Here is a 16,244-nt window from a genome sequence, read left to right on the forward strand (position 1 = left end):
ATAACAAGCTTTGGGACTTAAAGAAAGGTCTGGTGAGACATAACTATAGGAGTTGTCAGCATAGAAGTGACATTTATAGCCATAAAACAAGGTGATGTAACCAAGAGAGTGATTATGATGGAAGGGGTTCCTGAAGACTGAGCCCTGAGGCAGGAAAGTGAGGAGGAGCAGAAACAAGAATCAGAGCAGCACACCAAGAAGCAGCCCAGCAAAGTGAGCTGTTATACCAGCCAAGCAAAGATAATCTTTGAAGGAGGAGAGAAGTGACCCATCTGTGTCAGATGCTGTGACACGTCAGATAGAATGCAAATTAGAACTGGCATTAGACCCAGAATGTGGTGGTCAATGGTGACTTTGGCAAGAGCACATCTGGTGGAGTGGTGGAGAAGAAAGCCTGATTGAAGCAGGTCCAAGAGAGTGGAGAATTGGAGACCCTGAATAGAGACAACTCTTCTGAAGCATTCTCTTTAAAAGGGAGCAGAGAAATGGTTTGGTAGGTGGATGGGGCTGTGGGATCCAGGGAGGGTGGTAGTGGCTTTGGAATGATGAGAGGTTATAGCACATTTGTGTATTGATGGGAATGATCAAGGAGGGAGAAAGAGGATACTAATATGCAGAAAGCTGAAGGGAGACTTGCAGAGAGTCGTCCCTGCGTAGGTGAAAGGGGACACGTCATTTTGCACAGTGGAGAGGTTGGCTTCAGCTGAGAGCTGGGACATTACTGTGAAGGAAGGTAGAGTGTGTTGTTGAATAAAAGAGTGAACAAATGAATGGTCAAGAAATCATCCAGGAGAGACTAAAAATGACATACTACCCCCAGGAAAGTGTTCCTGGTGTCCTGGCTTTGTGGGGCTTTCCCTGGCCTACTTTGTGAAGAAAGGCCAGCTGCTAGGTGGTGTAGATAACTAGGTCCTAGCATGGGTTTCTAGGTTATAAAGACTGAGTTTGAGTACGGATGTTGTTCTGATTTTTAGGGCATGATTGGGAAGGTTATTTAGCTTGAAAGACAAGGAAAAATTGGGTGTGTCCCTGGTAGCCACAGTTGTTTGCTCAAAAGTAGCTATTTTCTGGTGAAGGGACATGCACCCACTCATGGTCCCCAGTCCTGCCCCACCAGGTCCACTTCTTCTCAACGTGACCAGACCAGCCCTTGGGCACGTGGATTTATGACTCTTGATTCAAATTGAGAGAGTAAGAGGAGGAATTTTTTGATGAGAGAGAAGAGGTGGCTAATTGGTTGTGGAGAAGAGTTTCTGTTAGAGTCAGCCTCAGAAGGCCCAAGAGTCCCTTCACTGCAGTGGGCGCAGGATGGCTTACCCTGCCACCACCCTTCCCAGAGAGGGTCGCACCAGCAGGGCTGTTTCTCTTTCTTGGCACCTAATTGAACGTTGCACACACAGAGCTTCACATAGAATTGCTCCTGTGTGCACTGTCATGGACTAGTTCCCGTTTTGTTCTGAACAGTTCTGTAGTCTGGCCCACATGTTACAAACTACATTTGTCAACTACTAAACTAGTCATAAACATTCTGTCTGGTCTTTTGGTAACATCAGGTCACTAGGATTATTTTAACAGCTAACATAAGCAGTATTATTGCTGGCTTGGGTTCAGACTATGTCTTGTGATCTGGACGTCTCTTTTGAGATCCTGGCTGGTTAAAATTAGAATGCTTATTTTAAGAGATGTATGCAAGCTGAGACAAATCCCCATTACTGCGTCAGAATGAATGGCACTCAGTAATGTAGAGACAATTGTGATATGTTCCCAATTTTTTTTATTGTTCCTGGCTGGTATTTTGGTGGATAAATCAAGCAGTGAGTCAGTGAATTTTCTGGGTATCCTTGTTCTGAGTCGAGGTTAGTTGAGTTTATCTTCTGCCATCAACATTTCCCCTTCTCAATCACCTGTTATTTTGCTTTTAGCCAGGCAACATAAATTTTGACATACCTGATTATTGCCTCTGGTGAGAGAATACCAGAAAAATACCATGGGTTGCCCTTCTATAAGAAACACTCCCAAATTTGCAGTTAGGCTAAAATATTCTTTTCAGTAAAAAGTAATTTCTTCGTATACTTACAATCTGTGCTGTTATTTTATTTTGATATGGTTATTTTGGATTTTCACAAATAACTGAAGAATAAATTGATTAAAATAAGAAAAAACAATTTTTTAAAACATCCCTCAGGCAACATGATTGAGACGTAAAAAGATTACATGTGGGGTGAGTGGAGGTGGAAGAGAGTATAGGGGATAAATGGTAATGGAAAAAAATACAATAAAAAGTAAATATTTAAAAAATTATTACATTCAATTCACATCTAAGTTAATTTAAATTCTGGGTACAAAAACAGCATTTGAGACTTTTCCCCCATCACTTTTGCAAAGTATTTTATTATGGTAGCTGATAGAGCCAGCCCTTTGGGCTCCTTTGCTGTATAAATAAGCACTGTTCTATTTGTACAGTTAATACATAGTTATATAGTTTTAACTGTGTAACCCATAAACCTTCATACAAGGCAGCTAGTGTTAGGCCTAGCAGGACCCCCTACGTTGTACCAGGAGCAGCCCTATATGATTTCCAAGAATGCCCTGTGATGACTGTGTTATGCAAAACTTCACAGACTGTCTCCACCCCCCCCCCCACCCCCACTGCTTCCTGAGCCCATGTTTCCCATTTAGCAGCTGCCTTACTTCTCAGCCTTTCATACTCCTCCCACCCTCAAAGGCCCTGGTTGAAAGTGAAACTTCCACATTCAGTGATTCGCCCAGGCCCTTTTCATTAAAGTCCTTGCTCTCAAACTTCTATTCTTTTGACCCCTGTTTATTTCTACAGATCTGCCAGGTGTGTGGCAGTAATACCTCCATTCCTGAAAAGGGAGTTCCCATCTCTTACTGTACAGAAATAGGGCTGACATAGGCTGAAACCAGAACACCTGAAGCTGGCCTGTGATTTCTGTATGACCCAGCACCTTTCTTCCTCTCTCATGCACCTCTGTGCCATCACACTCCTGAATCTTCGTGAGCTCTTTCTGGCCTGCCCCTATATACCCTGGCCCCAATCAGTTTTTTCAGAAAACACACTAACATCATGCATTTTGTGATCCATTGTGTTGCTGAAGTTTGTGCAGCTGTTGGGAGGGTACATCACACTGTGCAGCCTTTCACAGTCCTGCTCACCTCTTGTCCCTCCCACACTCCCCCATCTTACTAGCTGCCACAGAATTTTAGGACCCCTTAGGATCTTAGTTTCTACATCAAACAGGCTTAACAAGAACTTTATTAAAACCAAGACTGCCCTGTCTATGAAAGGATTATCCAGTGTCTGCAGTTTTTTGTGTTGTTAGGGTAGATGGGTAAAGAAGGTAATTTTGAGGAAGAAGGATCCTCCCTGTGGCCACAGAGGGTAATGCTGACTTAGCATTAAAGAGGCACTTGAAATCCTTGGACTCATGAAAGTGGAGCCCAGGCTTGAGCCACAGTAAAATGCAGGGTGTGGACTGTCCCCAGATGGCGTTCCTGTTGACATGCAAGTGGGAGACTGGGCCACATGAGGAAGTATCTAATCAGCATGCAACTGGTATTCAGGGAGGTGGCACAAACTCCTAAGCCACCTGGTAGTACCAGTGGAGCCAGAGGCTGCAGTGTACAGTCCCACCTTCAGCAGAGGCTGGGCAGTCTTGCTGTGCAGGCATTGGCAGTATTGGTGGTCTGGGTGCTGGGGGGGAGGGGAGGAGGGGAGTTTGGATTGTTGTGCCTTCTTCTGCCTGAGCTCTGAAGGCCCGATTCACAGAGTGAGGCGTTGGAGAGGCCCTTAGACACAGTCCTGCACAGTCCACTTAAGGGCCACATGCTGGTCCTGAGAGGCACCATCCAGTTCTTATTCTTTCCCCCCTTTTCTCTAAACTTGATACAAATTGCACCCTTCTGAGAACTGTCTTTTTTCAGACAGTGCTAAGTTGATTTCTTGTAGCTTCCTTTCCTCTTGGTTATTCTGCATTGCTGTGTCCAATGACTACACTTTAGGGTATTTGCAGGAGTCCTTGGGCATACTTTTTCCACCTTGCACATTGACTATGTATAGGAAGGGAGTTAATTCATGGAGTAGCAAATGTCACTCTCAGACATCCCTTCCAATTCTGAGAGTGTATTATAATAATAGTCTAGTTGTAGTTAAGAACCTTTGGAGCCAGACAGCCGGGGCCGGATCTCAGCTCTGTCATTCACCAGCCATGTGATCCCAGACAAGTTATTTAACCTCTTCATGCTTTGGTTTCCTCACATACTTGTTCTGGAGATTCACTGAGATAGTCATACAGATGTTAACCAATGCCTGGCACATGTAAATATTCAGTATACAGAGTAGGGCAAAAGTAGGTTTACAGGCGTGAGTACATGAAACTGTTTTATCATGTATTATTATTAATTAATGATGCAGACCCTGGCTAGTGGGGTCCACATCATTATGGATGAAATATGAGACAGATTCTTACGGACTACCGAGTCCTGTGGAGGGAGAGGGACAACATGGCTTTTCTCTCAAGGGGAGCAAAAGCCTTGGCCTTCGCTCCAGTGAACTTTTATTGTCTTACTGGGCACATTACAAGAAGGTCCTCATTAACTATGTGCAGGCTCGCTTTAGGTGGTTACCTTATACAGAAAACAAAGGAGAGGATGCTGGTAATCACATCACAGAAGAGGGATATTTGCAAATGAAAAGACAAAAGTAGTTGAACCAGTTATACTCATCCTTGAAAGGTTTAGCATGGATTTTAGGAGGTTGCTTTGCAGTAAAAGTCCTCAATTCAGGGTGAGGGAGTTTTAGCAAAAAGCAAGACTCATAGCAGCCTAGGTACGTTGCAGGCCTGATTCCCCACAGGAGAACCTATCTGTGGGCATGGGTCCTGTGCATCGGTCCTGTGCATCTCCCAATGGGAACTGGGCCCACACCACGCAGAGTGGCCTCCCACAATTATTACATTATTTTTCATACAAACACTGTAAGCCTACTTTTGCACCACCCTGTATGCAAGCTATTACTCTTATTACTGTCTAAGTATTTGCAAAGTGTCAGGAGAGCATGTTAGAAAGGAACAGATTTTATATTCGTGTTTTAACTTAATTAGTATTTCTACCTCTCATGTAATGACTGTGTATGATATTTATGTAGGTCTAAGAAAATCATGGGTCTAGACTTACTGATCAGTTTAGATAAGAGAAGCAGACAAAGGCTCTCTTTCTAGGCAAGGAGATGAGTTGGGGAGTGAATGTCTGAGAAGGTGGAGAGGGCACTTTTCTTTCACCTTTGTTGGAATGGGCTTCCCCCATCATCATTGGAACATTGGTTGAGGGCAGTTACCACAACCCTACCCACCTTTTCTAGGCCTTGTCCAGGTCCCACTTCCTGTACAAAGCCCCTTGTGCAAATCCCCACCTGCACTAACTGCTTTTGAATTTCCATAGTCCATAATGTCAGCACTACCCTGGTAGCCCTGAGTTGTTACCTCACTTGTGCTATTGTTTATTATTTTTATTGTGTGACTCATCTCCCTATTTGAACAAAAGCCTCCTGGGACCACACACTGAGCCTAGTGCCTTACACATAACAGATTTAAGCATTGTCATTTGTATTCTTTTAAGGATAAAATTGCAAGTACTTGTGTGAACGTCTGTGAGTGAGTGTGTGTGTGTGTGTGTGTGTGTGTGTGTGTGTGTGAGAAATATACTGTGTATAAAATAGTTAGCTTGGGGATATCAGGTATCCACTTCATTTTCAGAAGAATGCACAATGCACTTAAAAATCACCCTTAGAAGAAAATTTACAATAGGCTCTATGTTTCTTGCATAGTTTTGGAAAAGCATCATGGTAGGATAGTAAGAGCTCAGGCCTAAAAGAGGAAAAACTGTGCCAAATGCCATCTCTGCCACTTAATTAGCTGTATGGTTCTGGGCAACTCAGCCTCTAGGAGCCTCCATTTAACACATTAGTAAAATCTACCTTGCAGAACTGTTATTCCCAGTCATGTCCATAAAGAATTTCAGCCCCAAACATAGTCAAGTCTCAGATAACGATAGCTATTTAACAGGTCTCTGACATTTTTTTAAGCCTTTAGAAGATAGGAAAGGTTACATGAAGAGAGTTTACATTATTTTGACCAAATCCTTTGGTTTTCTGTAGGATAAATCCACTAAAATCTGACACTTGAGCCCAGCACTCAAGGATCTGTCCCATTTTACCTTTCACTGTCAAAGCTTCCTCCTTGGCTGTAGTTGGAAGACACTTGGTCTGGCACATCCACACACCTCAGAGCTGCTGTCTCTCACTACAATTCCCTGTATTATCACCCAGCTACTACCTGCTGGACAAACCTTAAGTCGTGTCCACTCTCTCAGTACCTCCTGCCCTACTGCATCTGGCCTGCAATGACCTCCCTGCCTCTGAATTCCTGGCGCCCTCACTGTTCTCTCTTCCTTTTGTACTGGTCATATTCACTATTATTATTACTTGGTTCTGTGCGCCTAGATTTCCTCCAAACCTGAACAAGACTACTCTTAACTCTTACTCTTTTTTAAGATATTATTGTAAAATAATAATGTTTCTACCAAAAAGAAATATACAAAAAATGTGCAGTGTTTAAAAATATCCACCACCCAAGATAAGAATGGAACACAAGCAGTACCAGCTCCCTTTTGTCCCTTCCCCATCCCAACCTCCCTCTCTGCCAGAGAGAAATTTGTATCATGAAATTTACATTGATTGTAGGTTTCTAGTCTTTTAACAGTGCTTTTTATGTTTTGTGCTTATGTAATTGGATCTATATGTATTCCTATTTGAATTTGTATGTATTTCTTTTTTTTTAATATTTTATTTATTTATTTTTTAGAGAGGGAAGGGAGGGAGATAGAGAGAGAGACACACACACACATCAATGTGCGGTTGCTGGGGGTTATGGCCTGCAACCCAGGAATGTACCCTGGCTGGGAATCAAACCTGGGACACTTTGGTTCCCAGCCCGCACTCAATCCACTGAGCTATGCCAGCCAGGGCATGTATTTCTTTTTATCAGCATAATTTAAAAATCCATTTATTTGCTATATAATATGTATAGCTATATAGTTTATTCATTTTCACTACTATATTGTATTCTATGATATGAATATACCAGAAGTTGTCCTTTAGAAAAAATAGAATGGGAAGGACCAGGTCATGTAATTTGGACTTTACTACATAGGACAGGTACAGAGAGCCATTTAAAGTTTTAAAGTGAAAGAATGCTTTTGAAATTGCATGAGAGAAAATATCTCTGCCTAATTTTTTTCCAGAGAGCGAAAGGGAAATGCAGAGACACGTGATCCTCCCCCGCTCAGTCCTTCCCTTTCAATCAACTGAGAATGTGGTGTATTTCTAGGAGGGGAAGTGATGGAAACCTAAAAAGTCAAAAGAGCAGTTATAAATTGGGAACGCTTAATGAAATGATAATCAATACATCTTTTCTGAATAAAAACAAAATGGATAAATAACCATAAACGTCAGTGACATTCAACAAGCAGGTATTTCTTGCTCATGTGTTGGCAGGTAGGCTTGGACAGCCCTGACCGTCTCACCTGGGTTTGGAGCCAGCCCACAGGTTTGGCCCACCTCTGTTCACGTATTTTGTTCCTCTGGAACAAGCAGGTGGCCCAGGCTGTGTTCTTCTGCTGGCAGAGCTTGAAGCTTCTCAGAGAGGGTGAACAAAAACAAACTGCTCTTCTTAAGATACACTGTCACTTCTACCCACGTGCAGTTGGCCAAAGCAAGTTTTGTGAGCATGCTCCACATTGGTGAGGCAGGAGAACATACTCACTCATGGAGACTGAGAAAGGAATGGACACTTGATCAGCAGCAGTCTCACCTTAACATATGGTCATTGAGTTGTTTCCAGTTCACACCCATTTCCAACAGTGCTGCTGCTGTGAACACTTTGACTATGTCATCTCCTACACATATGTGAGAGTTTCTCTAAGGTACATGCCCAGGAGCTGAGTTTCCAGGATGTAGAATGTGAGCATCTTCAACTTGAGTAGGTAATGTCAAGTGGTTTTCTAAGTGGCTGTACCTTTCCTTTCTGCCGTGAATCAGTGTTTTGGTTGTTGTACTGATCCCAAACTTTTGAATTTTTATGTATATTTAATATACACTTTAATAATTTATTTTTTTAAATTCTCATCCAAGGATGTGTTTTTTTATTTTTAGAGAGAGAGAGAGAAAAGGAGAGAGAAAAAGAAACATCGATGTGAGAGAGAAACATCGATCGGTTGCTTCCTATATGTGCCCTGACTAGGGATTGAACCTACAACCTTTTGGTGCATGGGACAACACTCCAACCGAGCCACTCAAGCCAGGGCACAATTGAATAATTTAAAAAGCATGCCTAAAAATTTTTCAGGGAACTCAGTTTCCTTTCCAGCCAGGATGGAAAGTGCACTGTTAAGTCTACAGAACAAAGTGTTGCTTATGTTCTTGTTAGCATTCAGAATCTACTAACCATTTCAACTTGTGTTCATTTGGCAGGTTTGGTGCAAATGCCAAAGTTGTGCATTTCCTGGGACAAATCAAACCGTGGAATTATACTTACGATGCTAAAACAAAAAGTGTCAAAAGTGAGTCCCAGGATCCCACCATGACTCACCCAGAGTTCCTCAGCCTGTGGTGGGACATCTTCACCACCAATGTGCTACCTCTGCTCCAGCAGTTTGGCCTTGTCAAAGATACCCAGTCACACCTAAACGCGGTAGGTTCTGTTTTGTTCTTTCAAGTAATTTAATGTATGCCGGTAGACATGGAGTATTTGGTGGTATTTCAAACAAAGAAATAAGATTTTGTGGTTAGAAAACAGTGTCCGTAGAAGGGAGAAATGGAACCAGCAAAGACTAAAGTGGAAGTAAAGTTTGTGGCAGATTTTCTTAGATCTGAGAGCATAAGAAAGGGTTTTAGAAGATTTACTATATCCACATATTGTAACTAAGAAATTCTTAACCCATTGTCCTGAGATAAACTCTAAAATAGTGATTGTAAAAATGAAGAATGCAACATTTTATGTTTTAGAAACTGCAAACATTTAAATATACCTATTTTGTCTTTCCTATGTGCTCAGAAAAAATGAGTTTTCAGTGAAAATTACAACATGAACATATAAGCAAATATTTTTCTAGGATTATCTTGATTTGCCGTGTTTGTACTCCTATATGGTTATGTAGGATCTTTGAAAAAGAAATCTTGACATATTAACATTTATAACAACAAACTGCTTAGCCCCATTTCTGACTTTAAAAGTCTTCCTCTGAAGTTTGTCCTTTTGTAAGAATTGGAAAAGAATAAGAAATTAAACTTTTGGGAGTTAGAAGAGGGTAAAGGGAGGGTAAGTGGTGACAGAAGGATACTTAACTTCAGGTGGTGAACACACAATAAAATATACAGATGATGTGTTATAGAATTGTACACCTGAGACTTATATACTTACATTAACCGATGTCACTCCAATAAATTCAATTTTTTTAATGAAATTAAACCTATATGTTACATATTAAGCTATAAAGAATACAACTGAATGGGTGAATTATAATCATGTCTAACTGATCTGTTAATTGCCTTGCTATAAGAGACTATAAGGTTATAAGAGATACTTCTCTTTGCTCTCATATAAATTTTAGCCATTTCACTTATTAGCACTTGTACCAAAATATGAAAAGGAGAAAGGGAAAAGTAACTCACACTTACATTCTTACTCAGTTGCTTTATATGGATCATGAAATAACATCTGCACAGTACTTGGAACATTGTGTGACAATAGTAAGTGCTAAAAAAAGTTAGCCCTTTTTATTTAAACCTTAAACTAGTCTATCAAGTATTATTGTTAATATCCCCTTTTTAGATATTAAAATAAACCGTGGCTTAAAGAATTACATAACTTCTCTTAGTTATGTAACTGACTAGTCAGTAGCAGAACTGGAACTCAAATCCAGGTCTGAGAGACTTATCCTTATGAAAAATATGGTGAGCAGAAAACTCTGGAAGAGCCTCTTTATATCATCCCCACTGCAAGTTGGAGGCAAAGCCAGGGCTAATCCAGGGGAAGGACTTATGTTGCCTTAGCTGTAATACAGTCCCATGGAATCCACCCCAGTACCTTGGAGTTCTAGTATATGTAAATGCACACACACACACACACACACACACACATCAACACAGGTAATTGGCAATACAGGCAATATTTATATGTATTCATCTGCATTTTTATCTGCTAAGATTTCCAGTACCTTCTCACCTCAGATCTTTTTGAAAGGTAGCTTTGATATTCCTCTATGGTACAGTTGAAGTTAATTGTGTACCTATATGTAATGGGAATCAAACGTAGAGTAGGTTTGCTCCATTTCCTGCACATTCACTTTGTTCCTTCCGCAACCCAAGGACTGAGAGTTATGAACCAAGAAAGGTGAAGATGAGAATTGAAACAGTTCAAAACTAAGCTGATTAAATTAGCAGAAGCTGCAAGAATAGATGCTGCGTGGTAATACGCTTGAACAGGCAGATGAGTTTGGTGCATGGTCTCAAACCATTTAGCTCTCGCTTTCATAACGTGACAACTTATGTAAGTGGTGTGGCTCTCTGGTTAGGTTCTTTCTGAAGTTTAGCCTCTAAGGTATCATTTTGTTTAAGTTCTCAACCTTTCTGAGCCCACACAGATCGAGAATTTATCATGAGACTTGTGTTCCCTTGTCCATCTGTCTTACACTTTCTAATGAACTGTTTGCAGCTTTCAGACTTGGTCTATACACTGGCTTTCTCTTGTGGCTTCTGTAGAAAGGTATGCAGAACTTAAACATTAACCCTGATTACTTTGTTCTCCCAATGTTTTCACTCAGTCAAGAAGTCTTCATTTCGTTAGGAAAAAAATCATATGACCCTTGTATTTCTGTCTTTTTTGTTGTTGTTGTTTCATGTAATACTTTTCAGTTTTTGCTACTTTGCATGATAATTCACCCTGGCTTTCTCACCTTCTTCAACTTACTGCATTCTTTGAAACAGTCTGATTTTCAGCTCTCAAGGAGTCTCTGATTATGCTCTCCTTTCTAGGAAGATGTCTCAGGAGCCATATCACATCTGTCCCTTGGGGAGATCCCGGCTGCGGCACAGCCTTCTGTATCCTCAGAAGAACGGAAGGAGAGGTGGGAACAAGGCCAGGCTGATTACATGGGAGCAGATTCCTTTGACAACATCAAGAGGAAACTTGACACTTACCTCCAGTAGCAACACTGCCATTTTTCCGTGGACACACACACACTTCACAGGCACTTTTTTCTGATACTTAGTATCTAGAGCTAGGTCTGTTACGGTTGCTAGAGGGTTTTACTAAAATTATTCATCACGTAAGGGATTTTTGTAGGACAACAGATAAGAACTGGACAGAAGTTATGAAGTAGCTATGTTGTTAAATGGACAGTATTCTGGCTTTTTTTTAACCCTAGGCTTATTCAGCTAATGTTTCAGAAATTCCCAGTTAAGCCAATTGCCAACTTATGTGGTGAGGGAAACTCAATCTTAAACTATTGACATGGCTATTATCAGCTCTTAAAATGTGTTGAGCCAGGTGCCAAATCGTCTCTCTTCAAATGAGACACAGTATCTGCCTCATGCCTGCTTGTTGTACCTTCACTAGACCTGCACTCGAGAATTGTCCAGGGGTTGCAGAGTGACTGTAATTCTGCTTTGAGGTGAAGATAGCCTGTAATAACATTGCTGAGTGATTCATACACATTTCAACAAATGACATTAACCCATTTCTTTCCTAGTCTTAGTATCTGAAGATGTTCACCAATTTTCCATGTACAGTGAGGCAGCATGCTAACATGCTTTTGTTCAGTTCTGTATATCTGAAAACAGCAGTGTGTTCCTTAATGGTACCTGCAGTGGCACCTTGTATGAAAAATAAAGATTTATCGCCATCTTGGTTGTCTGATTTAATTAAGAATTCTCACTCCCCTTGAAAAAAATGTATTGGAGAATTTTTCATAATTTGTAGCATTTGTCAGTATTTTTAAAACCAGTATAAAACTTGATACTGGAGTATATGTTTTAAAATGTGGTGTCCAGATAGCTAAATAATTAAATCCAGTGTTCTCCGGTGATGGGGATGGATCTGAGAGATAAAAGTGAAATCAAATTTATCTAATCTGCCACCCACATTGCATCTCCATATCAAAAGGGTATTCAGATTTATAATGTTGTAACCTGAAAGTCATCATAGGTTCATTGTCAGTCTGAAGAGGCATAGTAATCTTTCAGGACTGTTAGAATCAATACTGGACCCCACTGTCTTCTAGTGTTTTTATCCATGACTTACAAATGATAGAAGTTTAAAGCTTCTTGTACATATTCATTAAATGTACAAGTGATTCTAGGTGGCAAGGATGGCAAGCTAGGGAACAGTAGGATGCAAAATGACATTTTAAAACTGAAGTGAGTATTCAGAAGTTACTCTGTTGAAGAAAAGAGGAGAGAACACCATTGCAAAAATAAACTTTGGAGGTTTAATTGGGCAGAAACTTGCAATGGCTTTTATGACTTAGCCTTCAAGGTCACCCTTCTTTATTTCCATGATGTCCTGTTGGTTAAACAGGTCACCCCTATTCAATATGGGTATAGATGACTACACAGCAATATGGAATACTGGAGACAAGAATGACAAGACCACTTTGGGGTCTGTCTACCACAAGAGTGCAAGAAGAATCTATGGACTTACCTAAAATTGTAAAATACTGAATTATTTCTGAAGAAAAAATAAGCTATAATTATTTGGACTGGTGGAGAGTGAGTTGCTATGATCTTCAAGGACATGAAGCATTGCCAAAGATTTCAGTGCATCCATGTGTCAGGTGCTGTACTCCAACGACCTCTGCTCTTCCAGTGAGAATCCAATGCATAGAGAAATATGGCTAAACAGAAATTAATTTCATTACAGTGTAATTTGCAAGTCATATAAAAACAAATGAGCCTTCATTTCTAGACAATCTGGGTATAATTTCAAAGTTCATTTTAGTTCTGTTGCTTTCACAATACCAATGGTCAAAGAACTGGTTTCAAGGAAACACATGGACTTATTCTAGAAATAACATCTACTGAAGTATTTTATTCAGTCCCCTTAATTTTTATATCAAACACAATTTGAGCTGACATACATGTTTAAGACAGACATCGCAGAATAATTCATTCAACAAGCACAAAGCATCTACCATATCACACATGTGACAGGCATCAGAAATAGAGGACTGTACAAGATGGAATTCCTTCTAGTAGGAAACACAAACCAAAAAACAATCACAAATTATGCTGAAGTGTACTGACAGCATTGAAACAGGCAAAAATCCAATCTTGGGGTGGTCAGGAAAGACCTGTAAGATAATGATTAAGCCAGAAAGGTGCTGAGGTAACCAGAGAAGAGGGGAGAATATTCCCTATAAAGGGATCCAACATGATGGAGAGGTAGGAAGTGGTTTCACAGGCCAAGGTAGGGCTTTGACTTCCATTCTAAATTCAACAGCAGTTGATTGACATTTCAACCATTTAATTTATATATATATTTTTTTATTAAATAGAAATTACAGATGCACACAAAAGAAGCAGAGTATAAAGAACCCTCCACCCAGCCTCAGTTGTTTCATCTATATCCCCACCAACTCTCCCTGCCCCCAGCCAGACTATTTGGAAACAAATCCAATATAGGAAATAATCACATGAAAATTTTCCATATATATCTTTAAGACACAAGAACTTCAGGACATTATCACAGCAAAAAAAAAAAAAGCAAAAGTCAATTCCAAAGTCTCCATTATTTTTTGTTCTATTTCCACTTTATTTTTATCAGGATCCAAGTAAGCCCCATCCAGTACAATTAGTTGATACATCTGGTAAAATCTGTTTCTTACCCTCCCTTTTTGTTTGTTTCTTTGCAATTTTTTATAGGAACCAGATTATTTGTCCTGTAGTCTCCCACATTCTGCATTTTGCCCATTGCAGTCTGACATGTTTTCCTGTATTAAGGTGTAGTTTTTTAGCAGTGCTTTAAAAAAAAGATTTTGAGACTTCCAGCAAGATGGAGGCATAGGTGGATGCACCATACCTCCACACACAACCAAGATTAGAACAACAACAATTAAGAGGCAGAATAACACCCAGAACTGATAGAGAATTTATCTGAATGGAAGTCAGACAGCCAAGAAGTTGAAGTAGACCCATTCATCCAGACCGGTAGGAGGGGCGGAGAGGAGCAGCCAGGCACGGGTCACAGCGCACCGAGAACAGGGAGAACTGGGTGCATAAGGCAACCAGGAGCGCATAAGGCATCTGGGACGCGCAAGATCGCAGCAGGTGGACCCAGTGAGGCGGCGATTGTGGACCAGGGCAGATCACACAACCCAGGATTCCAGAGAAGGGACTGAGGTCCCAGGGGAATGGAGCTACTGCCATTGTTCCCTCCCGCCCCTGCCCCCACATACAACATCACAATCTAGCGACTAGGGTGCCCAGCCCCAGTGAACACCTAAGGCTCTGCCCCTCACCATAACAGGAGCGACCAGACCAAAAACAAAAAAAAAGACATGTCTCAAACAGAAGAACAGATCAATGCCCCAGGACTCATCCTTTTGAGCGACCAAGAGATAGCCAATCTATCCGATGCACAGTTCAAAACACTGGTGATCAGGAAGCTCACAGAATTGGTTGATTTTGGGTGCAAATTAGATGAAAAAATGCAGGTTACCATAAAAGAGATGAAGGAAGATGCACGGAGAACCAATAGTGATGGGAAGAAAACTGGGACTCAAAACAACAGAGTGGACCAGAAGGAAGAAAAAAACAACCAAACAGGAAAGAATGGAGAAATAAGAATTCAAAAAAACGAGGAGAAGCTTAGGAACCTCCAGGACATCTTTAAATGCTCCAACATCCAAATTATAGGGGTACCAGAAGGAGAAGAGGAAAAGCAACAGATTGAGCACGTATTTGAACAAATAATAAAGGAGAACTTCCCCATTCTGGCAAAGGAAATAGACTTCCAGGAAACCCAGGAAGCTCAGAGAGCCCCAAAGAAGTTGGACCCAAGAAGAAACACACCAAGGCACATCATAATTAAATTAGCCAAAGTAAAAATGAAGGAGAGAATCCTAGAAGCAGCAAGAGATAAGGGGACAGTCACCTACAAAGGAGTTCCCATCAGATGGTCAGCTGATTTCTCAAAAGGGACCTTATAGGCAAGAAGGGGCTGGAAAGAAGTATTCCAAGTCATAAAAGACAAGGACCTATATCCCAGATTACTCTATCCAGCAAAGCTTTCATTTAGAATGAAAGGACAGATAAAGTGCTTCTCAGATAAGGTCAAATTAAAGGAGTTCAACATCACCAAGCCCTTATTTTATGAAATGTTAAAGGGACTTATCTAAGAAAAGAAGATAAAGAAAAAACATGTATAGTAAAAGGACAGCAAACTCTCAATTATTAACAACCACACCTAAAGCAAAACCAAAAGAAACTAAGCAAACAACTAGAACAGGAGCAGAACCACAGAAATGGAGATCACATGGAGGGTTAGCAACAGGGGAGTGGGAGGAGGAGAGAGGGGGAAAAGGTACAGAGACTAAGCAGCATAGATGGTAGGTTGAAAATAGATAGGGGGAGGGTAAGAATAGTATGGGAAATGTAGAAGCTAAAGAACTTGTAAGTATGACACATGGACATGACTAAAGGTGGGGATATGGGTGGGAGAGGGTGTACAGGGTGGAGGGGAGTGAAGGGGGGAAAATGGGACAACTGTAATAGCATAATCAATAATATATATTTAAAAAAATACAAAAAAAGATTTTATTAGGGGAGAGGGGAAAGCAGGGAGAAAGAATCATTGCCTCTTGCACACATCCCTACCAGGGACCAGGCCCACACCCAAGCATGTGTCCTGACTGGGGATCTAACAGCAACCTTACATATATATATATATATATATATATATATATATATATATATATATATATATATATATATATATATATATATAAATTCTTGATTCTTTCCCTTCATTTCCAAATATGTAAAATGAGGAATTGGTTTCCTAGCATCCTCCAAATGTAACCATGATGATTTTGAGAGGGTTTTGTTATAGTACCATTATGAATTAATAAATTTTAATATGGTTTAATTTTTAGGTTTTTTTAAAAGATTA

The 16,244-nt window shown here is 40.5% G+C and overlaps 1 protein-coding gene across 2 annotated transcripts in view; it reads left to right on the forward strand.

Annotated features, from left to right (window-relative positions):
- Positions 1 to 11,979, forward strand: part of GYG1 (glycogenin 1) — a 32,864-nt gene extending 20,885 nt beyond the window's left edge. For both annotated transcript variants that reach the window (XM_045851299.1, XM_045851301.1), the window contains exons 6-7: positions 8,549 to 8,768; positions 11,111 to 11,979. In XM_045851299.1, the coding sequence (XP_045707255.1) occupies positions 8,549 to 8,768; positions 11,111 to 11,284 (394 nt within the window). In that variant the 3' untranslated portion in view covers positions 11,285 to 11,979. The remainder of the gene's footprint in view (positions 1 to 8,548; positions 8,769 to 11,110) is intronic.
- The last annotated feature ends 4,265 nt before the right edge of the window (positions 11,980 to 16,244 follow it).

Source organism: Phyllostomus hastatus, unplaced genomic scaffold, assembly GCF_019186645.2.
Source record: "Phyllostomus hastatus isolate PE091 unplaced genomic scaffold, TTU_PhHast_1.1 phas_contig_86, whole genome shotgun sequence".
NCBI lineage: Eukaryota > Metazoa > Chordata > Mammalia > Chiroptera > Phyllostomidae > Phyllostomus > Phyllostomus hastatus.